General features: G+C 46.4%; 1 protein-coding gene and 1 long non-coding RNA gene across 2 annotated transcripts; one reads left to right on the top strand and one right to left on the bottom strand.

The window, feature by feature from the left end:
• Nucleotides 1-5,419: 5,419 nt before the first annotated feature.
• On the bottom strand, nt 5,420-8,287 carry ASCL1 (achaete-scute family bHLH transcription factor 1). The gene is made up of 2 exons (XM_003907054.3): nt 6,925-8,287; nt 5,420-6,562 (listed from the first exon to the last, which is right to left on the bottom strand). The coding sequence occupies exon 1, from the start codon at nt 7,686-7,688 to the stop codon at nt 6,972-6,974; it is 717 nt and encodes a 238-aa protein (XP_003907103.2). The 5' UTR covers nt 7,689-8,287; the 3' UTR covers nt 5,420-6,562; nt 6,925-6,971.
• Nucleotides 8,288-15,282: 6,995 nt separating this feature from the next.
• On the top strand, nt 15,283-17,223 carry LOC103876018. Its single transcript, XR_635069.4, has 2 exons — nt 15,283-15,372; nt 15,681-17,223. It is a non-coding gene; the product is annotated as an uncharacterized LOC103876018 (long non-coding RNA).
• Nucleotides 17,224-24,622: the final 7,399 nt, after the last annotated feature.

Below are 24,622 nucleotides of genomic sequence, written 5' to 3'. Positions count from 1 at the left end.
AAGAACAAATGAGTGCGAAAGAAGAGGGAAAGGAAGAAGAAAAGGAAGAAAGAAAAGAGAGGCGAGAGAGAAAGTGACTCAGATGACAGAGAAAGACAGATCCAAAGAAAGGCAGGCAGAAGCAGTTTGGTTCAGAGAGGATGTGGAGGGCGGGGCTCTGCTGGGGTCGAGTCCGGAGGTGGTGGGGCTGGCTGCGCTGAGCCTGGTAGTGCAGGCTTCCCGGGCCGGCGGGGGAGCAGGGAGCGGCGAGGGGGAGGCTCTCTCTAAGGTCTCCCATTTGGCAGGTGCGGAGCTTTTGTCCCCTACATCCACTTCCTGCTTCGACAGCACGGATCCAGGGCCCAGTCCTCTCCAATGCACTTTACAGAAAGTGACTCCCTCCAAGGAGTGTGGGTTGGCGGCTTTCCCCCATCTCGTCCCCAAAATAGCCCTGGTAGCCAGCGCATCAAAGGCGGCTTTGTAAGCGGCCGCCCGCTGGCTGCCTGGAGGGGGGCGCACGCGGGACGTTCTGGGAGCGCGTCCCACTCCTGTCTCCAATTTCTGTCTATGCTCTCTCTCATTTATTCTCCTATCCTCGCCTCTCCTTCATTCTCTCTTTCTCCCTCTTGTTTTTCTCGTCTGCTTTCTCCATCTTTTCCTCTCTCCTCTCTCCTACCCCAGCAACCTAGGCTTGAGTTTCTCTTCCCTTCTCTGTTCTCCCTCCTTCCTTCCCTTCTCTCCTCCTCTCACTCAGTTTCTCTCTACTTTTTCTTTTCCCATCTCCTCTATGTCTCTCTTCCTCTATCTCTGTTTCTCTCTCTCTGTTCCTCTCTCTCACCCTCTACTCCTACCTGTTCCTCCTTTTCACTCCTCTCCCCTCGGGTCCCCATGCCTCCTCTTCCTCCCCCCAGCTTCAGGTAGCCTGGAGAGTTCCCGGCGCGCGCAGCTGACAGCGGACGCATGCCTGCAGCCAATCAACGCCCGGATGCGCTGCAGCTTGAATAAATCATTAAGCCTGACACGCGCTCAGGGCCCGCGCTCCGCGCTGCAACTTGCCTCCTGCCATTAACCTACACACCCTCTTTTGTAACAACCTAATCTTGCATACAAAGGAAGAAGGAATATAACTTCGACCTGCGCTAGATCCAAGTCATTCGCTTTCGCAGTAGATAAAGAACCTTAGTGTCAGCGAATCCGCTTCCCTCCTTACCGTTGTCTCCGGATAACCAGGAGTTTCTCTGGAAGTCCGAAAAGAATCAAGTCTTGGCTCAGGAGTGGAGAGCGGGAGAAAGAAGTTCAGAGGCTTTTCAGCAATAAATAAAAGGACCTGAGGTTGCGGACAATTATTACACCACAGAAGCATCCACAGTGTTGTTGTTGTTGTTGCTGTTGTTGTTGTTGTTGTTGTTGTTTTAAGAAGTTGCAATAACAGATGCTTCTTGGAGAGAAAACACAAATTAACACAATTAAGTTCTAGAAATGTTGACCAGATTTAATAATTTGTCCCTCCCCTTTGAAGTGAGTGCATAAATTGCAGGGCGAATGAATGGGCGAAAGAAAGTGGGGGTGGCTTCCAATAGCAGCAACAGCTTTGCTGATCTTAATGGCAAGTCCCCAGTACCACTCCACTAGCTAGTTCAGAAAGATCGTAAGAAGCACATATCTCTTGCATTGATATAGTCATTGGATGCTCTAAAGCCCTTTCATTTTCTGTTCACCTGGTGATCTATGCAAAGGAAGGTATTATTTTCCTCATTTTCCAGAAGAGAAAACTGTAATTGACTTCACTCCTGGTTCAAGAAGATGAACTGATGTTTCTAGAGTTACATGTTACATGGAGTTGGGTTCATCCGTACTCTAGGACTTTTCTTACTCATAACCCCAAGAGTCCCTGAAAAATCTTACACAAAACTAATATATCCATGAGATCCTGTGGGGAAATGGCCTGTGTAGCAGACAGAGTTGGCAAGAGAGATACTGGCACAAGGGTAAATGAAAAAGTTTAACAGAAAGACAGAGATGTTGGTGAGGTTAACTAAAACGATGCTGCACCCAGAGACTAGGAACAAGGGAGAGCTGTTACCAGCTCTGGGCCTTAATTAAGGGGCAAGAGGAGGGAGTTGTTACTAGACTTCAGTAAGAGCTGTATTTGTGGGAGAGAAGCCTCCTGACAAGAGCCCTGGACTTAGGACAAGGAGTAGAGACACTGTCAGAGCAATAGGGCCTAGGCAGGGATGGAGCAGGGATAAAAATATCCCAACCTATCTCCTCTTCTACTTTGCCACCTCCTGCTGGTGTCTCCCACTGGCCAAACCCAAGAGGAAGCCAGAAGGACACACAACTCTTGTGATGAATTCCGTAAAGATAAGCCTGCCTCCTGAGACAGAGAGAAGAGCAGAGAAGGGTGGAGAGTGCAAGTGGAAGGGAAAGGAAGAATGAGAAACACAACTTTCCGTGGAGCAGAGAAGACCATCCCCATGTGTCCATGTAGTCAATAAATACCTTTTCTTCCCAGGGGCGGGAGAGATAACGGTGAACACGACAAGTAAGGTCCCTAGCTTCAGGGAGGTTACCGTGTAGTGGGGGATAAATGACAATAATCATATAACCAAACAAAGATACAGCATTTTCAGATAGTGGTAAATGCCAGGAAGGAAAAATAGGATTAATGGACAGCGATTATAGCAATGGAGAGCTGCTTTAAAGAGGGTAGTCAGGGAAAGCTTCTTGGAGGAGGTGGCATTTGAGGTAAAGCAACTTGGGCATCTTAGAAAAATCTCCCTTGATACCACATCTATTATCAGACTTTTTCTACGTGGTTTGTGGGTAAGAATCCAATTTGGGTTGTGATCTAGATGCACCTGACCAGTCCCCAGGAAAATGAGATACAAGACCGGAAGATAAGAATAGCAACAGCAACAGGGGTTAACATTTACATATAGCTTGTAATCTCTGCCACCAAGCCATTTCTTAACTCCTTTACGTGGCTTCACCCAGCTGCTGTGTATATCAACGAATTGGGCTGCTACTTCTGTGTTTAAACATCGCCAGCACTGCAAGAACAGCGAAGTGGAAAGGCACGTTCTATCCCTCTTTCTTAAGACATCTCAGTCCTACTCCTTTGAAGTTCTCTGCAAACCACAGAATGGTTTCTTCTCTCTTCCTTAGTGGGTCCTGCCTGATGTGAACTTGAGATAGATTCTTCTTGATGCATCCCCTTCTACTCTCAATTTAAAATGTTAAAAGAACTGTGTCAGGGAGGTGAAACCTGTGCACCAATAGCTCTCTCCCATCCCCTGATGATGTGTGCCATTCAACAGCTCTGCAGCCCGCGGCAGGTCTGTATTTTCTTTCTCTCCCGCACTCCCCACTCCTCCTCGTCGATTTCAGCGTGTCTTCAGTCTTAACTCGGTGGTCTCCAGGCCATTGTTGAATAGGTAAGATTTGTCAGTCAATAAAGTCAATGCAGTTTTCTACCCCAGCATTCCCCTCCTCTCTCTTAAAAAAAAAAAAGAAATGAAACGAAAAGAGAGAAAGAAAGAAGGAAGGAAGGAAGGAAGGAAGGAAGGAAGGAAGGAAGGAAGGAAGGAAGGAAGGAAGGTGGGGGCTAAGACCGGGAAGAGGCTGCTATTGCTAGCCTCTGGGGTCTACATTTTGTATTTCGCTGACAGCCCAGGGCCGCTCCAAAGCCCGCCGCGCAGCCAATGGGCAGCGGTGATTTATGGAGCTGACTAACGCGCGCTGAATGCGGCCTGTCAGAGCGCTGTGAATGGCTTCCCTTCGCCGCACAAGCCCCGGCTTTGTGTTGCTAAGCGATTAGAGCAGATGTAATGAGATTTTGCCCAATCCTCGCTTTGCCCTTTCCTAGCTTCGGCAAAATTGTGTGTGTGTGTTTTTGTGAATTTTTCGAGTTTGCCTTCACATTGTGGCAAACAACGACTAACTTTGCCTCGAGTTTAACGAGACTGGATATTTCCCATTCAGAAGTGAGTAAAAGAACACCTGTCTCCACAGGAGAAGGAAAAAAAAATCCCCTTTTGTGCGGGCTGAAACATTATCCTAATGTTATATTCATAGCCATAAGTGACTTGCTACACTTTCTTTGCATACCTTATCTGGAAACTTGCAAAGGAGATAAATTAAAGGAAAGAGAAATGGACAGTGGGGGTGGAGCCCATCTCTGGTCCTCCAAATGAGAAGATAAAAATAAAAGCAGGCATCACAAAAGCATTACTTCTCTCAAGTAAGCTCTAAATTGGCCCACTGCTGGCAGAAAGTCCGATTATTTATGGCGATGAGGAATTTACTGATTTTTTTTCCTTAATTACGCTCATCTCTTTGAAAGGGACTGAAGCCTCAATGTGCATTCTATAGAGGGTCATTTAGCAAAATGACATCAGACGCTGTGGCGTGCTCCGCGCATCGTGGCTTTAAAAAATGATTATTCTGTGCCACTAAATGGTATAGATGTACCAACACAGACTAGATTTTTAACTCTGGAAGACGTGCTGGCTACCCGTTCTTTGTTGGGTTTTGTAAGATGCATTTTGCGCTCGGCTTTCCGCTTGGCTGGAGACACGCAAACTGAATCTGCAAGTAATGCAGGCGGCGAGCTAGGAGCCGGCGAGAGGCCGAGTAGGATTCTAATCACGTCCTTGCTAACTGACAAGAAGCAAGCCAGCCAAAAACCCACCAATTTCTTTTTGAATCTTGGTAATTGGGTACTTTTATACGCAGCTCACGCTATTCGGGTAGAGTCACAAGCTTAGATAGACCACTGTCTCAAAGCGACCACACATTTCTAATGCGTTTTTTTATTAAAATCTCAATCCGTTTGGAATGAATTCATATCATATGTGCCTTTTACTTAAAATCAATGTGGCAAGTATGTGTACTGGAGAAAATGAGTAGAAAATGTGTGCCTGGAAGTGAGGGAAGAGAAACATACTCACCACTAGGAGCTTGAATGTGGAGAGGGATACCTCTCCAACCCCCATCCCAGAACCACCATTCTCCCCACCCAGACCTAGTCTCCATTATTTCATCCAGTCCTACCATAGTTTCACATGGAGAAACTCAGAATGGAGTTGAGAATTGGAAAACGGTGGAGGACCCTCTCTTTCTGGTTCACATTTTTAGGGATTTTAAATTTTGATCAAAGGATAATGCAGCCATCAATCATCATCTATTCTTTTGGTGGGCATGTACATTTGCGCACAGGATAGAAAGAAAACGTATATACATGTACACACACACACACACACACATACATTCATCATAAAGTCACCATTTGGATGGGACTGGCCGTGGCACTTATCATTGTCATTTCTGCCACTTAGCATGTTTTGCAACATTTTCTTCTCCACCCACTCTTCCCTTTGACATTTTCGTAAAACTGAACTAGGGGCACCAGAGTCAAAGAAAGCTTAGAGGCAGCTGATTATTTTCATTTTAAAAAAAGGAAAAAGGTTTTATTATGAAACTAGTTTGTATAAAACAGGGTTATACATATTTTTGTAAGTTTGTAATAAAACAGTAAGGAAAAAAAAAGGCAGTAAGAGTAATCTCCAAAAGGCAACCTATCAAAACCAACTGGCTGCCACTTTGAGTTTGGACAGTAGCTGCATAAACTTTGTTCTTCTTGAACAGTATTTAATAACATCATTAATACATTAACAACATTTCTATAAAGTAAGACACATTGGTGCTGAAGTACAACTGGTGGCCTCTTGATCTCACCTATGAGGAGAGTTCTTTACAAAACCACATAGGGAAAATGGCAGTTGTAAGGTGAACTACACATCTAAAATATGCAGAGGTAATAGCATTACATGTTAAAGTATCAAGATATACACATTTTAAACCATTTGTACAAAACTTCTATAAATTTTTCTCTCTCTTTCTCTCTTATGTACAAAAATATCTTAATATATCCCCAAACTGGTTAGGATAGATACAAATAGATTTTTTTATAATAAAAAAATTCACAAAAGATTGGAAGCATTCTATGATGAAAATGGTAGAAAAGACAGTGTGAGGGAAGCCATGGGGTTTGGGAATCCGGCCCTGGAGGAGAAGCAGGGTTTCAAAGGGCTGAGAATAGCATAGTTTCACTGTAAACCAACGTCTACAGCTTATTGGGGTGGGGGCTACTGAGATGAAAGACACCAACTCGTTTCTAGAGGGCTAAGAACTGCACTTTGAGAGAGGGCAGGGAGGTGAAGGGACCCGAGCAAGAGCTTTCAGCTGTGCGTGTTAGAGGTGGTGGGAGTTACTATAATGCGTGTGCTGCTCCCTTCTGCCAGGAGCCCACTGCTTTTGCACACGAGCTGCATTTTGCGCGTTGACTCAGGTCCCAGTTGCTCTTCATATCTCCGTGAATGATTGGAGTGCAAAGATACTGTTCTGAGCGCTTCCCGTTTTTCTGAAAGCCATGTTTCTCAGGCATGCCTCGCTTGGTTGGCGTTGGGGTTGGTTGACTGTTTTCGTTTTTTTCTTCTTCCCTTTTCTTCTTCTTTTTCTTTTCTCCCCCTCCCAACGCCACTGACGAGAAAGCACTAAAGATGCAGGTTATGCGATCACCCTATAACATAAGGAAAATAACAGGAGAGGTTAACTTGAACGTGTAGGTTAGTGGTAGGGGGAGATGGAGGTCTGGGGAAAGAATCTGTCAGGTAGACGTCTCTTTTGACACGTCCCAGTATTCGGTTCACCAGTATCTCTGCACCTCACTACTACCCTTCACTCCTTGGAGACCTGGGCAAAGCCATTTTCAGAGGCCAGTGCTGAAACTAACAAACTAGGACTTGAAATCGACCAGCTTTCACAAATCCTTTAAATAAAAATTCCCCCATCTCCTTGGAAACATCCGCACTTCCACAGACACTCAGAGGGAGGACTAAGGCAAGAATACCCCTCCCCCGCCCGCCCCAAAATGCAACCTACCTGCTTCCAAAGTCCTTTCGCACCAGGGCCTGACCAGGCCGAGCCCCTCAGAACCAGTTGGTGAAGTCGAGCAGCTCCTGCTCCTCGGGGCTGAGCGGGTCGTAAGAGCCCTCGTCCGAGGAGTAGGATGAGACCGGCGAGCCGGCCATGGAGTTCAAGTCGTTGGAGTAGTTGGGGGAGATGGTGGGCGACAGGACGCCAGCCTGGAAGGCGGCGCTCACCGCGTCATGCTCATCCAGCAGCTGCTGCAGCGCGCGAATGTACTCGACGGCAGAGCGCAGTGTCTCCACCTTACTCATCTTCTTGTTGGCCGCGCCGTTGGGGACGTGCTCCCGAAGGGTGGCAAAGCCCAGGTTAACCAACTTGACGCGGTTGCGCTCGCGCTCGTTGCGGCGCGCCACGGCGGCCGGCTGCTGCTGCGGCAGGCTGTAGCCAAAGCCGCTGAAGTTGAGCCGGCGTTTGCAGCGCATCAGTTCGGGCGAAGACGAGCGCTGTCGCTTGACTTGCTTGGGCGCTGACTTGTGACCGCCCCCTGAGGGCTGGCCGTCGGCCGCCGGTCTCAGCTGCGGCGCCTGCTGCTGTTGCTGCTGCTGCTGCTGCTGCGCGCTCTGCGCGGCCGCTGCGGCTGCCGCGGCCGCCGCTGCTGCTGCGGTGGCAAAGAAACAGGCTGCGGGCGGCAGGAAGGGCTGCTGGGGCTGCGGCTGGGGCTGCGGCTGGGGCTGCTGGCCGGCGCCGCCGCTCTCCATCTTGGCAGAGCTTTCCATGCGCAGCGGCGGCCAAGGAGTCGCGGAATCAGAGCGAGCAGGGACGCGAGGTGCTGGGCGCGCGAGGGGGACACAGAGAGGACTTGGGTGCAGGAACAGAGAGGGAAAGAAGAGGAAAGATGAAGCGGGAGCCCTGAGGGAAGTTAAAAAATATATACAAAATCCCCGGGAGACTTCTTAGAGTGGGAGCAAAGAAGGTGAAAATGCTTTTTCTCCTCCCTGTAAGTCGCCTCCTCCTCCCTCCCCTCCTCCCTTCGCGGGTTGGCTTCGGGAGCCTCGCGTGGCGCTCGCGTGTGAGGCTGCCGCTGGCGCCTTCTTGTTTCTAAGAAAAAAAAAAAAAAGCAGAAGCAGCGGCAAAAGTCAGTGCTGAGCGCGCTCTGCCGCGTCTCGCGTTCCTCTCCTACTAAGGCTGCGCTCTCTTGCGCCGGGTCTCGGTCTCTCCAGCCGTGGCTCAGGCTGTTTTTATTATTTTGTTAACTCCCTTTCTTTCTGATTTCCTCCTTTCACTCGCCCTCCCTGGCCGGATCCCTGTCGGTGCGCCTTCCACGTTCCCTGGCCAGAAGTGAGAGAGTGCTGGGCGGCCGGAGTGCGTCCGCCTTTTCAATGGGACACCCAGCCCCACGCGCAGCCCTGGCCCCGCCTCGCCCCCCACTCCCCGCTGCTGCAGCGAGCGGCTGCAGCCCCCACTCCCCCCTCCTCTTATCTTCTCCTCCCACCCACTCCCTAAACTCCCCCTCCTCCTCTCCTCTCCCCCCTCCCGTTCCTTTCTCCCGCTCCTTGCAAACTCTCCATTCAGCTGGGTTTGTTGTTGCAGTGCGTGCGCCTGGCGCGTGCCGGACTCCCGGCTGAATAAACAGGCGGCGCGCTCGGGGCGGGCTGCAGCCGGGGGTGGTTTTAGGAAGGGGGTGGGGGGCGTCACAGGACAGACAAATGGCTCTAGGAATTGAGGTGTATAGGTGGAAAGATTGGGGGTGAAGTTCCCTTGGATTCTGCTAAGAACTTGAAGCAAAGCGCAGGGAAGGGTTTGGGCAGAAAAACTGGCACAGGAGCGGTGTCGCGGTGAGGATGGAGTGGGGCTCGACTTTTCCTGTTTTCTCCCCCTCCTCACTATTATTCTCTTCGGGTTTTTCGGTGACCCTAGGAATTGGAGCAAATTATGATTGAGGTTTAGAAACATGGGTAGGGGGTAACTCCGTCCAGGACAGTGAAAAAGGGTGCTGGACTATGTGAAAACGTGGGTTCTAGTCCCAAGGCGTCCTCTCAATGCTCTGTGGCTCCTCGTAAGTGGCATCCTCTCTAAGCCTTCGCTTCCTCGTCTGCAGCCACAGAATATGGTCTCTAAAGTCCCATTCAGCTCTAAAACCTAGGATGTGTTCCCCACAACTGAGCAAGTGTATGGGGGGGCAAGGAGAAGCGCCACTGAGGAGTGGTTGTGAACCGTCCTATAGGTGGGTGTATATGGCAGGGACATCCCCCTAGGATGACCTCTGGCCCCCGTAGGATCACCCCCTACCGCCGCCCTCTACCGCCACCCCCTCCCCAAAAGGATTATTTCCGGACCAGCTTGGGGGATATCATAAAGAAAGGAGTGCTCTGGGATATTCCCAGACCCTCGGAGAAGAAAGACGCCGGGCGGGGGTTGGGTGATGGCGCTTAGGGCACTGGTGGAGCTTCCTGGTTGTTCGGCGCCGCCACGGGCACCTCGGCGGCCTTGGCGCAGCCCCCATCCCGCCCCAGGCGTGTGCCCGGCGGGCCGGTGGCAGGCGACTGGGAGCCGAGCCCGGCGGGGCCGCGTGCTGGCGCCGCGAGGGAGGGGGAGGCGCTTGCAGCCGTCGTTCGACCGCTTGGACAGCGCCTGCCCAGGCGCCCTTCCTGGGCCCTCGGCCCTGGCGCTCTCTGGCCAGAACCCTGTCCAGCTTCAGGACGTCTGGGGACGCGGCGCTGCAGAGAAAGCAGACCGAGCAACAGGCCCCATCTCTTTAAGGCTCTGGTCCGGAGAGAGGCTGGGGCGTGTATCAGGTCGCGTCTACATAGGCAGAACGAAGTGGAGGGCAATCATCCGTTTGATTTTCCAGTAGAAATAATCCGAGATCTGGATGCAAGAATGATTGTGGTGAATTATCCGGATAATTGGTTCTAATTGAACTCCCCTTTGTGGAGATGGATCTTTCTAAAGGGCCAACGGGGATGACCCAGGGAGCTGCCCTTGGTATGTGGGCTGGCTGAGTGTTTCTGGAACAATATTGATGATGGTGGGCGGTAAGGACGGGCGGCTGCCGGAGTGAATCAACGCTCTTCTCTGCCTCAGTTTCCTCTTTGCAGAATAGGTAGGCTTGAGAGGTATAGGACCAAATCGTGCTAACAGAGGTCAATTCTGTAACCTTTCCTAGCCACACAGCCTCTTCTCCCCATAGTAACCTGTAACTTGCTGGCCTCACAGGACTGGCTGAACCCCGTGGGATTCACACCTCGGGCCTTTCTCCACATCCCTGACCACAGGAAAGGCTAAGAGATCTCTGGAAGTATAGGAGGTGAGCACCCAAAAGCAGAGTCACAACACAGCCTGGGCACCCTGTGCCTCCCAGCCACAGTAAGCCTCAGATCACTTGCAGAAATAGGAATTATTCAGGCACTCCATACTCACCTCCCACATGACCCAGCTGTGTCCGAATGCCCCATTCACTCTATTTCAGCAAAATAGTTGAGTGTCCGGGGTGAGAGTGAGAGGGAGTCTTGCAAACGTGGAATCATCTAGATGTGTTTTCTTTTACATTAAGCTGAAACATGAACCCCAAGCTCCCTACCAACTTGGACTCACTTCACAAAGGTCCGGAGTCTGAGCTCTACCACAATGGTGCCTTATAACCTTGAACAAGTCCCTCTGCCTCTATGGGCCTCAGTTTTCTGATCTGCACAGAAGGGATGTACACCAGCTAATTTTGAAACTTGTATCTAACAGCTTAGAAAATTTGCTGGTAGCCAGCACGTGTTCCCAGTTTCCTTTTCCAGGATGCATACACAGGGATCTCAATACCAGGCATGTAGAGGATGGAACCTCCTCTCCCCTCCCACACACCATGAAATGGGTGCCCAAATGGAAGTGCATTGTAGTGAAGAAGACTTGTCTTGTAGTGGCCTTACTCATTGGCCTCAGGCCAGGAGAAAAGACAGTTGATGCTAGGATCCTTCTGGCCAAAACCACCAGAACATTTGTCATTATTCTCCCTATGCCAGCCCTGAGCCTGTCCTCACTCTTCTCACCCTAGTATGCTAAGTTTTTCTTCCTTACATGCTTTGCAAAGCCTTCCAAGAACCCAGGCATTCTCCTTTCTCCACTCAAGTAAACCTGGAATTTGCACCTCAACACTGTCATGTCCACTTTCTCCTCCAACCCTAGGGTAGAACAGTCTATAATTTTTCTTTAGAGGTTTGCATTTCTATCCTTGGGGATTCTATCAAGGAGAGTTTTCCATTGATATTGGCTTCCTGGTTGTTTTCACCAGTGCGAAGCAAAAGATGGGAGGCTCAGGAACCAAAATTAGAATCCTGCCTCTGACACTGTGGCCTAGATTAGAATCCCTCCTCCCAACCTGAGAGAACTGGCCACATGTTCTGCTCCCCTAGGCCCATGGAATTCCAGATAAAGCAGGCTGATTTGACTTGGTATCCAGGCCTCCTTACCTGAGAGCTGTGTGATCCTGAGACACTCTGGGTGTCTGTATTTCACCTATGCCAATAATTATAGTACCTACCTCGAAGAGTTGTGAGATTTCAAAGATATGTATGTAGAGCACTCTAGCCCAGGTCTAGAGAGAAAAGGATTAATAAGGAAGTCATGCTCACACAACACACCCAGGAAAGGGTGTATGGCAGGAGCAGCCTCAGCACTTGGCTTCCTGGAACCGCTTTGTGATCATCACTCCAGCCAATGGAGATCCAGTGCCACTCTGTCTCACTGCCCCAGCACCTAGGGGTGAGTAATTCCTGTCATTTTTGAGAAATGGTGGTGATGCTGGCATATTAAAGTGATGGAGATAGTAACCCAATTTTTAGACATGAACAGTAGCAAGTGAGATAAACTATAGAGATGTTCTGCGGCCTCCACATGCAAGGGGCTTCAGCCGAGCCACTGGGCTCTGCTTTCTGTGGCTCCCTTGCCACACAGTGGGCCTGATTCTGAGCAAGTCCTTAGGACTTTACTTGGCTAAGACACTTGAACAATGTCGCATTTATCTTCACATGAAGGGAGAAGTAAACAACTCACAAAAGGAGGGTTTGATACCTTCATTTGTAAATGAGGTGGTGGTACTCCCTTTGCCTGTATGTCAAGGGTGTTGTGAGAATTAAATCAGATGTTATTGGGTAATTTGCTTTGCAAGTTTCTCCACATATCAGAGATTGCCTTTTTGCTTTTTCAAATAGCAGTATTCAAACAGTGTTCTGTCTTGTCATGGGGGTGGGGGAGTGGGAAGAGCAAAGCACTGATCCCCTTTGGTGAGTGTCAACCAGAGTACAGACATTGCAGAAAGATGAGAAGGCTTCTTTTTCTCCTCCAATACAATAGGGGACTTAATTTCTGCACCTTCAGGCCCCTTTCCTATATCAGAACACTCTGGAGCTGAACCATACTTCAGATTAGACCTTATCTTCATTCAGCATCAGGATCTGTAGGGTGAGATGGCTTTCCTAGTGGCCACAGGGGTCTGCTGCCCTGAGATCAGAGACCTTGTGCCTTGAGTCTCCTGCCACCTTAATTTCCATTCACAGCTGAAGGCCAGGCCAATACCAACTTCGCTCAAGCTCAAGAACTATGTATGTGCTCTTGACTGTGTGTTGTCTCTCTGTAAAAAGAAGATATGACTCATCTCTTTGAAAACCAATTTATGCTTTCTCTTTTGGGAGAGGGATTGATATTACAAGTGAAACTAGGATTTCCACTGGACAAATAATTTAATAAAGTTATATTTTTAACTTTAGTTAGATTCCGAATCAGGGGCAAAGGGGGTACAAGGATGAACACAAGTCTTGGATTCTGGATTTTGTTACAGGATTTTAAGTGTAATCTTTGAATTTGGGGGTGACTTGAGTTCCAGAAGCAATGGATGCTTTGAGAAAAGTGAGTGTGCTTGGCATTCATAGCCAATATTCATCTTCCAGGAGCTATAATTAATACAGGGCCTCTGTCCTGCTGAGCTGTGTGCTGCTGTAAGCCTGTGCTAGACACTGCCCTATCCAGGGAAAAGAAAAGAACGTTACTGCACAATCTACTGCCTCTAAGAATACCCTACCCAAGGTAATTTCAGAAAGGATTGCTGCCTAGCCTGCATTGACTCTGCACCAGCTTTGGAGGGCCTGCTCAGGGGGCAGAATAGCACAAACCATGTATTTGGCTTGGCTCAGCTTCCTGGTCACAGCAGCCAAGCTTGCACCTGCATTGAGGAATTCAGCCTTCTAACAAATCTATTCACTTTTTCAATATGCTTTAAAAAGAAAAAAAAGTTTGAAAAAACAAAACAAAAAAAGCACAAACTATATTTTATTGTGGCTTTTGGGATAAGGAGGGAATGTGGGGAAGGGTGAGGAGGTAATTTGCAGCCACCCTCACAAGTCCTTTTGAAGTTCTCCAAATAAGGAGAAGTAACGCTAAGTCTTTATTTTTTTCTAAAGCCCCATTTACATTATGATTAAATACCTTCCTTGGATGAGCATAAAGAAAGTCGTTAATCTATATAGCTCTCCAAAGAATCAATACATTCTAAACTTTTGTAGGATTTGTTACACTCTATTTTGTTACAGTAGGCCAGCTCCTCTCTGTCTAGGCACATGGCTTTCCTTCCCTCCTCCTCCCCACCTCCTCCAAGAATGAAAATAAAGTAAAGGTCTTTCACGGTAAACAAAACCAGCTGATTCTTCACAGAGAACCCCTGAATAGCTGGAGAAGAAAAAAAAACTTACAATAAATGGTGCATTTTTTTCTCTGCTGGGTATAGTATTCAAGGATCAGGGCAGTATTCAAACAGAGGTCCATTTTTTGCTCAGCAAGAGAGTTTAGAAAAGAAGCGTGGAGTCCATTCAGAGCTCTCCCCCCTTCACAATCGAAGGGCTCTATGAAACCTATCTTCCATGCCTTGTCAGAGTGTTTCTGGGGACCAATTAGTGCTTTGTTGCACGGCTTCTTTGCTGAATCTTTGAGCTGCAAGAAAAAGCGCTCTTGAGTCTCCCCTTATTTTGACCATTTCAGTCATTACTCAGTGTAATAATTAATATGACAACTGGACGCTGGAGTTTGTATAGAAACACCTCAGCTACAGGAGCAAGTGTGCAGTGGGTGGTAACGAGCCGCACATCAGCCAGAGAAGCCACACACACAAAAAAAGGAATGAATGGCAAGAGAGAAAGAGAAGGAATAAAGATAAAATAGTTGGCACAACGCAGGGGAACATAAAACAGACTCAAATGAGGAGGGGGAGGGGGAAGCGGGGACAATTAGAAGGGGAGGGGAAAAAACGCCCTACAGAGGTTAACTTATTTTGAAACTGTTTTCTGAATAGAACCGTGGTCGTGAGCGACCGGATTTCAGCCCATCAAATCTCCTACCCCCACTTTGTGGATCCTCTTGGAACGTGGGGGTGGGGGAAGAAGGCTCTAGCAAACTTTAGGTTTTCCCCAGGGTTCTTCTGGAAAGTGTACTCAACATGCTACTCAACCCAATTCCCAGGCCCTTTGCACCGGGTTTGGCCTCTGTTTTTATTTTTGCAAAAAGTCTGTTCCTCTTGGCTCCAACTTCGGTCTTTGGAGTTGTCAATGGAGAAATTAGGGTGCTATGTAGATTCGCCAGACGAGTGCAGTACTACTAGGGGATGAATGTTGGTGAGAAGCCATTCCAGACAGACCCCCAACAACTCTGCTTCGTTGACCCTCAGAACAGTGCCCCGTGGGGCTCCTGAGTCGTGAGGGGTCTCCCTGGTAGCGCGCAGCCGGACCAGGAGCTGTGCCCCGGCCCCCGTGCGGTGCCCAGCTCTGCAGGTTCCCGAAAGTGCGCCCCGGGGTGGAGTTGCAACCCGCTCCGTGACGGCATAATAAATAATTAGAGGGTTTAAGCGTGTTAGCCACAGCTCATGCTAATGAGCCAGATAAGGGTTCACGCTAACCCGAAGTGACAGTTTGCATATAGGAGGGAAAAAGAAAAAATCCTGCTTCCCCCTACCCTCCACGCACAAACTTGATTGCTCCTTCTCAAATTCATGTCCCCAAATCCCTTCCCCCATTCCTCTGACTTCCCTTTTCTCACATGCCCGCACTTCAGCCACACAACACACACACTATCCGTTTTTGACCCTTCCTTTGCCTTTCACCGGGCCCGACGGCACTGTGACGTCACAAAACCCCTGAGTGCCTATATCTGACCTGCGCGGAAAGTTCGTTCTCAGCGCGTCCTGGCCAGTCTCAGCCTCCAAGCGGGTGGAACACACCAAGGGTCTCATCCACGAGGAAGGGCTTTAACGCTCAGGGTCAGGGACCTCTGAGAGCTCTTGGGGGCTTGCGCGCCCTTGGATGCCCTTGCGTTCAACAGGGCGAGGGGACTACCTGCTGGGGCGAGGAAGGCAGGCGCCTAGAGCCTTGGAGCTCCTGAAACGTTCCTGCCGCCTCCGGAAAGCAAGGGCAGTTTACCGAAGTGACTGAGGTCAGTCGTGTGTCCCCATTGTGTGGCCACGTGTCCTGTGTCCATCACCACCTCCCCAAAGTCCAAGCTCAGCCCGACTCCTTGCGGTGCGGCCTGGGAATGCTCTGGCCTATAAATCAGCTTCGTGGCTGGAGCTGTCTCCAGCACCGGGGCAAACCTGGACGCTGGCCCCGAGGGCAAAGGGAAAGTGTACTCCTAACAGATTCAGGAGGAAGCAGCCGCAGCCTGAGCGCAGCATCTGCCAGGGAAACTGTGCGCCCCAGGTCAGCTAGTTAACTATTTCATCCCTCCCCACCACTCTTCCCCAGGCCAAGTATTTGCAAAACAGGCAACGACCAGTAACTGATTTTCAGTCCTTTGGAGAGGAAGAGGAAAACAGAGGAAGAGAAGGATTTCTAATAGTAGATAGTCACCGTCATGGACTGTTTAGGAAACAGCAACAAAGACAAGATTAAATAAGTTGATGTTTGTAAAATGCTGACAATGGTGCACATAGTAAACACTGGATATGTGTTGAACAAGTACAAACAGACAGGAATAGATAACATGAGGTATATGCTAATCATCTAAGATGTTAGAAACTGTTTAGATCTGAAAATGATCAAGGTTGACATGGTCATTGATTCATCAAATAACTATGAAACATAATCAGAGGGTAATAAGACTCAATGAGTGCCTTCAATAAATTTGTGACTTAGTAGACATTAAAGGAGATGTATAAGAAAGTCCATTAAAACATGCAGTGGGGGCAGCCATGGAGAATCTTCTTCCCTGTGCTCCCTTCTTTTTGAACTCCCACCCTCCTGCATCTGCCAGACTACCCCCAAATAAACACACAATCTAGGAAAAAGTGCCGGACTTGTTATGCAAACACATCCTAATGTCATCCAGCCCCTCTTGCCCAACCAGATGGTCACCCCAAGCTTCTCCTATGTAACAATTCATGAGCAGACACTAATGATTTCAACATACACACACCCGTTGCCACACCTTACTGTTAGGTGCAGTGAAAAGGCAAGTCACTTAAAGAGACAGATCCCAGAAGATCCTGGAACTTTCTAGCTCTGTGACCTCTGGAAAGTTGCTCATCCTCTCTCAGGCTCTATAAAATGAGGGGGTTGAGTAAGATGCCTCCCCTCTGACTAAATAGAGAATACAGGTGTGGACCACATAATCCTCTAGTGGCAACCATTCTTTGAACAGACAAACTTGTTTTGCTGTTCTTCTCCCACTGCCCTTCCACCACAAGAACCTTCAGGGGGCAAATGATGTCATCAGTGAGACCAGTCCTTGCTGGTGCCAGGATTATGGCTTTTTGTAGCCAGAAGGCAATGTCATGGGGTCAGCATGACTTTAGCCCTAGGGACCAGGGCAAGAGATCGGCCATCGACACATCAGGATGCACATGCAAACAGATGAAACTCACCATTGTCGCCGACAGCATTACTTGGAAAATAGGTTTCTCCTCTACTCCTGGGCAGTTTTGGGTCTGGAAATTGGGATCCCGAGCAGCTGTAATTTCTGCTAGTTGTGTGGGTCGTTCGCCACCTGCCGGTTGTTTCTCAAACTGCAGCTGGGACTGTGAACATTTGCAACTTGATTCATTCAGGACTACTGGATTCTATTCTGTTAATTCTTCTCCATACAATTTGGTGCAACCATAGAGCATTGTGCGGACTGAATGCCGTTCTCCCCTGATACTCCCATTAGAGATATCTGAGATGTTTGTTAATATTCAGATTCCGAAGCTTTATCCCAGATCCACCAAATCAGAATCTGGCAAATCGGCTCTTTTAACAAGCTACTTGGTAGTCCTTTTGTATACTAAAGATAAAGAACTATTTCTCTAGAGGTATTCGGGGTGATAAGACAGTCTCCATTACTCAGACTCATGAAGAACTAATATCTTCTGATAAAGAAGTTAAACTAGTCATGTAAATATGTTAATACTTTATTTGGGTAAGAGGATGCCCTAGTGACTTGAATGGGAGGAGAGGCTCAGTAAGTTATTACAAAGATGGCCTCTGATACAGGCCCTGAAGAATGGTCAGAAACTTGCAGGGGGAAGAAAAGAGCCACAGGAACAACGTACCCAGCCCCGGAGCCTTTCGCTTCCTTGGCTTTCTCCACTCCAGTAGCCTTAACCTCCATTCCTCTTCAGTCACCCCTTTCAAGGCTGCATCTTGGGCTTTGCCTTTATTCAGAAGAGCCCCACTTTGGAAATCTTAACTTTCCATTCCTACTGTGTAGCTTCATCCTCTGATTCTTCCTTATCCTCACTTCTGCCCTGCCTCTCTCCAACCTCCTTTCCTGAGCTCTATTTCTTCCCAATCTGGTCTCCCCCAACTCAGGAAAGCTTGATTGATTAACTCATAAACCTATAACTTATAAAATGCTTACCTTCCCATCCTAAAAGAAAGCTGATACACTCTTTGACCTTGTGACCACCTTTAGCTCTCTGCCAAATTTTTTGAACATTAGTCGACACCCACAGTTTCATTTATCTCCCACTCTTCCCTCTGGAGTGCCCAGAGTGTGTCTGTGGGAGTCTTTCTGGATGAGGTGGGCTGAGTAAAGATTGTGGGTAGGCCTGATCCAATCTGTTGAGGGACTGAGAATGAGTGAAGGAGAACTTACTCTCTCTGACTGTCTTAGAGGTGGGGCAGCAGTCTTCTCCTAACTTTGGACTCAGACTCATACTGGAACTGTAGTCTGGGTCCACAGTTTGTCAACTGCAGATCTTGGGACTCCTCAGCCTCCATAACCACCTGAGCTAATTTCTTGAAATACATGTCCATCTACATCTAATCTCTTACTGGTTCTGTTTCTCTGGAGAACCCAGACTAATACACTCACCCCTGACTCTATTTTGCTACCTATAATGGATACATCAGGTCCTACTTTACTTGATCATCTCAATGCATCTGGCCCTGTTGATCACTCATCTCTTCTTGAGATTCTCTCCTCCTTTGACTACCATGGTTCTCATCCTTCTGATCCTTTGTTTCTCAGTACTTAGTGTTTTTTAGTTTCTCACCCCCAGTGTCAAGTTTCTTATTGACATATGCTGCCCTTAGAGTTTAGCTTCCACCTCTTCTGCTGATGACTCTCAAATTCTTGGTTCTGGAATGACCTCCCTGGGATCTGAAACTAGTGTGACCAACATTGCTACTGGAGTATTCCATGGGTGTATCAAGGGCAACATATTTGAAACCAAGCTCATCATGCTTACTCCCTCAACTAGTTCCCTCTTTTTGTGTTCTGTATTTCAGGGCTTAGCACCACCTGCCCACACAGTCAAACCAAAATCCTGGGGTCATGCCACACTCTCACCACTCTCTCACAGCCACTCCACAACCACCAAGTCTTAACAATTATACACATGCACAGATACAGACACACACATATACACACACATACACAGACACATAGTATGTATATAATATAAACAAATGTACATAATGAAAACTCCATCTGAATTTAAATCATTTTCTTCCTCCCTATTACTATATCATTGCTTTACTTCAGTATTGTCCCAGCTGGTAATCATGCTTTTAGTTTAATCTCCCTCAAATACCTTTTCTTCACTGCCACCAGAATGATCTAACTAAATGTCACAGTCACACGTATAAAAGGCATCAGAATGTAAATAAATGGACCTTTATATTACAGCCCCAGACAAAGTGATCTTTATAAAGTATCACATACCCTATTGCTCCTCTACAAAACCTTTCAGAAAAGGATGGCTGAATAGAAGCCTTCACCTATCATTCTCCCCACAGGAACACCAAATTGTGTGACTATCCACACAAAAAAGCATCTTCATAAGAACCAAAAATCAGGTGAGCGATCACATTACATGATTTTTGTTTTATATCACTGAAAGGGACACCAAAGAGGGTAGAAAAGACAGTCTTGAATTGCTGATGCAACTCCTCCCCCATCACCCCAACACTCCAGCAGCAGTGGCCGCATGGCTTGGAGAGAGAATTTCTGTGCTTTGGTAAGGGACAGCAAAGGGATTGTGGGACTTGGCATTGGAACTCAGTTCTGCCCTGCCACAGTGGAAAGCAACACCAGGCAGAACTCAGTCAGCACCTACAGAGGGAGTATTTAGACCGGGCCTAGCTAGAGGAGAACTGTCCATCCTAGTGTTCAAAAGTTTAGTTCCTATAAGTCTCAGTAACATGGGCTAAACAGCTCTTGGATACTAAATAAACTTGAAAGGCAGTCTAGGCCACAAAGACTGCAATTCCCAGGCAAGTCCTGATGCTATGCTGGGCTCAGAGCCAGTGGACTTGCAGGACACATGACCTAGTGAATCCCCAGCCAGAGTGGTCAAGCGAGTGCTTGTCTCACCCATCCTGCAACCCCTGGCAGCACAGCTCACAGCTCCAGGAGAGACCCCTTCACTCTGTTTGAGGAGAGGGAGGAATAAAGAGGGCTTTGTCTTGCAACTTGAATATTAGCTCAGCCACAGTAGAATAGAGTACTGGGCAGAGTCCTGAGGCCTCTATTCCAGGCTCTAGCTCCCAGACAACATTTCTAGACACACCCTGGGACAGAAGAGACCCCACTGCCTTGAAGTGAAAGACCCAGTCATGGAAAGAACCCCTGGGCCCTGAATAATGAGCAACAGCAACCAGGTAGTATATTCCATGGTCCTTGGGTTAGATTCAGACATGCTGGCTTCACGTGTGACCCAGCATATTCCTAGCTGTGGTGTCAATGAGGAGAGACTCCCTCTGCTTGAGAAACAGAGGGGGAAGAATAAAGGGGACTTAGTCTTGGAGCTTGGGTATGAGGTTGGCTGCAGTGGGGTAAAGTAGCAGGCAGGCTCTTGGGTTCCCAATTTCAGGCCTTAGCTCTTGGATGGCATTTCTGGACTGCCCTGGGCCAGAGGGGGCCCACTCCTCTAAAGAGAGAGTCTCAGACCTTGTAGCATTCTCCACAAGCTGCCCAAAGAGCCCTTAGCCCTTGAGTGAAGATCAGTGATAGCCTGGCAGTACTCCCTGTGGGCCTGGGGCAGTGGTAGCCAGGGTGAGAAACCCCTCTGTTTGTGGAAAGGGGAAGGAAGAATGGGAAAAACTTTGTCTTGTGGCTTGGGTGCCAGCTCAGCCACAGCAAAAGAGAGCACCAGGTAGGTTCCTAAGGTTTCCAAACTCCAGGGTCTGGCACTTGAATGTTGAAGAGTTAGTTGTTTAATATCCTCCTTGCAGTATGGGCTTCCATCTCTGGACCTGGGGCTGGGAAGAACATGTCATCACTCTGGCTGGCTTTACCACCTACTGATTGTAGAGCCCTAGGGCCTTGAGTGAACATAGGCAGTAGCCAGGCAGTAGTTGCCACAGGTCTTGGGCTAGATCCGGTGTTGTGCTGGCTTCAGATCTGACCCAATGAAGTCCTAGTGGTGGTGACCACAGGGGTGCTTGTGTCACTGCTCTGCTCCCCCAGCTCCAGACAGCTCAGCACAGAGTGAGAGACTCTACTGGTCTGGGAGGAAGTAAGGAAAAAGAACAAGAGTCTCTGCCTGGTAATTCAGATAATGCTTCCAGACCTTATCCAACACCACGAAGGTGGTACCTCTGTAAGCTTGCAAGCTCCACAGTATTACTTGGTTTGGAGTTTCCCCTACTGCAAATACAGCTGCAGCGACCAAAAACTTAGATTACCATATCCAAATTTATTAGAATATCTGGAAATCCTTTCCAAAAAGGACTACTACAAACAAGCCCAGATGATGAGAACTATATGAAACACCTAAGTCTTCAATGCCCAGACAACAATGAACTAGATGGTCAAGTATCAAGACCATCTAGACAAACACGACCTCACCAAATGAACTAAATAAGACACCCAGGAACCAGTGCTGAAGAGACAGATATGTGACCTTTCAGACAGGGAAGTCAGAATAGCTGCTTTGAGGAAACTCAACATAACTCAAGATAACATAGAGAAGGAATTCAGAATTTTATTGGTTAAATTTAACAGAATTTGAAATAATTAAAAAGAATTAAGCAGAAATTCTGAAGCTGAAAAGTGCAATAGACATACTGAAGAATGTATTACAGTCATAAGGTAATTGACAAAGCAGAAGAAAGAATTAGTGAGCTTGAAGACAGGCTATTTGAAAATACACAAAGGAGACAGAAGAGTAAAAAAGAATGAAGCATGCCTACAAGATCTAGAAAATAGCCTTAAAAGAGCAAACCTAGGAGTTGTTGACCTTAAATAGAAGGTAGAGAGAGAGAGATGGTGGTAGAAAGTTTTTCAAAGTTTAATAGCAGAACTTGCTGAACCTAAAGAACAATATCGATATTCAAGTACAAGAAGATTATAGAACACTAAGCAGATTTAACCCAGTTAGGACTACCTGAAGACATTTAATAATCAAAAAAGGTCAAGGATAAAGGAAGGATTCTAAAAGCAGCAAAAGAAAAGAAACAAATAATGTACAATGGATCTCCAATATATCTGACAGTAGACTTTTCAGTGGAAACCTTATAGGCATGGAGAGAGTAGTATGACATATTTAAAGTGCTGAAGGGAAAAAACTGTTTTTTCTTTCCAACTTTTATTTTAGGTTCAGGGAATACATGTACAGGTTTGTTACATGGGTAAATTGTATATCACAGGGGTTTGGTGTACCAATTATTTTGTCACCCAGGTAGTGAACATAGTATCTGATAGGTAATTTTTCAATCTTCACCCTTCTCCCACCCTCCAACCTCAAGTAGGACTCAGTATCTATTTTTCTGTTTTTTTGGCGTGTGTCTATCTTCACTCAATGTTTATTTGATTTTCTATTCTTGCATGAATTCACTTAGAATAATGGCCTCCAGCTCTATCCATGTTGCCACAAATGACATGATTTCATTCATTTTTATGACATAGTATTCCATGATGTATATGTCCTACATTTTCTTTATCCAGTCTACCACTGATGGGCATCTAGGTTGATTACATGTCTTTGCTATTGTGAATAATGCTGCAGCAAACATGTGCATGTGTGTATCTTTATGGTAGAATGATTTATATTCCTTTGGGTATATAATATAATGCTGGGTCAAACGGTAGTTCTGTTTTAAGTCCTTTGAGACATCTCCAAACAGCTTTCCACAGTGGCTAAACTAATTTAATTTCCCATCAGCAGTGTATAAACATCTCCCTTTCTCCACAACCTCACCAACATCTGCTACATTTTTACTTTTCCATGATTGCTGTTCTGATTAGTGTGGATGGTATCTCACTATGATTTTGATTTGCATTTCTCTAATGATTAGTGATGTTGAGCATTTTCTCATACGCTTGTTTGGTGTGTGTATGTCTTCTCTTGAGAAGTGTCTGTTCATGTCATTTGCTCATTTTTAATGGGGTTGTTTGTTTTTTCGTTTATTAGTTTAAGTTCCTCATAGAATCTTAATATTAGACCTTTGTTGGATGCATAGTTTGCAAATATTTTCTCCCATTTTGTAGGTCTTCTCTTTTCTCTATTGATAGTTTATTTTGCTGTGCAGAAGCTCTTTAGTTTAATTAAGTCCCACTTGTCAATTTTTTCTTTTTGTTATAATTGATTTTGGAATTTTCTTCATGAAATTTTTGCCAGGGCTGATGTCCAGATTGGTATTTCCTAGGTTTTCTTCTAGGGTTCTTAAAGCGTTAGGTTTTACAAGTTTTAGGTTTTTAAAGTTTTAGGCCTTTCAATCATCTTGAGTTGACTTTTGTATATGGTGAAAGGAAGTACAGTTTCAGTCTTCAGCATATGGCTAGTCCTCTATCCCAGCACCATTTATTGAATAGGCAGTCCTTTTCCAATTGCTTATTATTGTCGACTTTGTTCAAAATCAGGTAATTATAGGTGTGCAGCTTTATTTCTGAGTTCTCTAATCTGTTCCATTGGTCTATGTGTCTGTTTTTGTAACAGTACTATGCTGTTTTGGTTACTTTAGCCTTGCAGTGTGGTTTGAAGTTGGATAGTGTGATGCCTCTGACTTTGTTCTTTTTGCTTAGGATTGTTTTTGAATGCCTGGGCTCTTTTTTGGTTTCATATGAATTTTAGAATGGTATCTTCTTATTCTGTGAAAAAAAAAATGCCATTAGTAGTTTCATGGAAATAGCAATGAATTTATAAACTGTTTTGGGTAGTATGGCCATTTTACCAATGTTAATTATTCCTACCCATGAGCATGGAATGTTTTTCCATTTGCTTGCGTTGTGCCTGATTTCCTTCAGCAGTGAGATTTGTAATTCTCATTGTAGAGCTCTTTCACCTCCTTGGTTAGCTGTATTCTCAGGTATTTTTTTATTTTTGTGACTATTGTGAATGCGATTGTGTTCTTAATTTGACTCCCAGCTTGGATGTTACTGTGTACAGAAATACTACTAACTTTTATACATTGATTTTTTTTTATTCTGAAACTTTGATGAAGTTGTTTATCAGATCTAGAAGCCTTAGGGCAGATACAATGGGGTTTTCTAGGTATAGAATCATAACATCTATGAAGAGAGATAGTTTGACTTCCTGTCCTATTTGGATGCCTTTTATTTCTTTCTCTTGCCTGATTACTCTGGCTAGGACTTCTAGTACTATGTTGAATAGGAGTGGTGAGAGTTGGCATCCTTGTCTTATTCCAATTCTCAAGCTTCCATCTTTTGCTGTTCAGTATGATGTTGGCTGAGGGTTCGTCCTAGATGGCTCTTACTGTTTTGAGGTGTGTTCCTTAGATGCCTAGTTTGTTGAGGGTTTTTAACATGAAGGGATGTTGAGTTTTATCAAAAGCCTTTTCTGCATCTATTGAGAAGATCATGTGGTTTTTGTTTTTAGTCCTGTTTTTGTGATAAATCACATTTATTGATTTTCCTATGTTGAATCAACATGGCATCCCAGAAATATAGTTTACTTGATCACTGTGGATTTGCTTTGTGATAGTTTCCCACTACTTTTGTATGATTTTCTAAGTCTTTTTGTAGACCTCTAAAAATTTATGAATCTGGGTGCTCTAATGTGGGATGCATATATAGTTAGGACAGTTAAGTCTTCTCATTGAATTGAACTCTGTATTATTATGTGATGCTCTACTTCATTATTTTTTATTATTGTTGGTTTAAAGTCTGTTTTGCCTGAAGTAACAATAGAAACCCCTGCTATTTTTTGTTTTCCATTTGCTTGATAGATCTTTCTCCATCTTTTTACTTTTAGCCTATGGATGTCATTCATGTCAGATGGTTCTCTTGAAGACAGCATATAGTT

This window comes from Papio anubis, chromosome 9 (genome assembly GCF_008728515.1).
Source record: "Papio anubis isolate 15944 chromosome 9, Panubis1.0, whole genome shotgun sequence".
Classification (NCBI taxonomy): domain Eukaryota; kingdom Metazoa; phylum Chordata; class Mammalia; order Primates; family Cercopithecidae; genus Papio; species Papio anubis.
The sequence above is the reverse complement of the archived record's forward strand: the minus strand, read 5'-3'. Positions and strand labels throughout refer to the sequence as shown.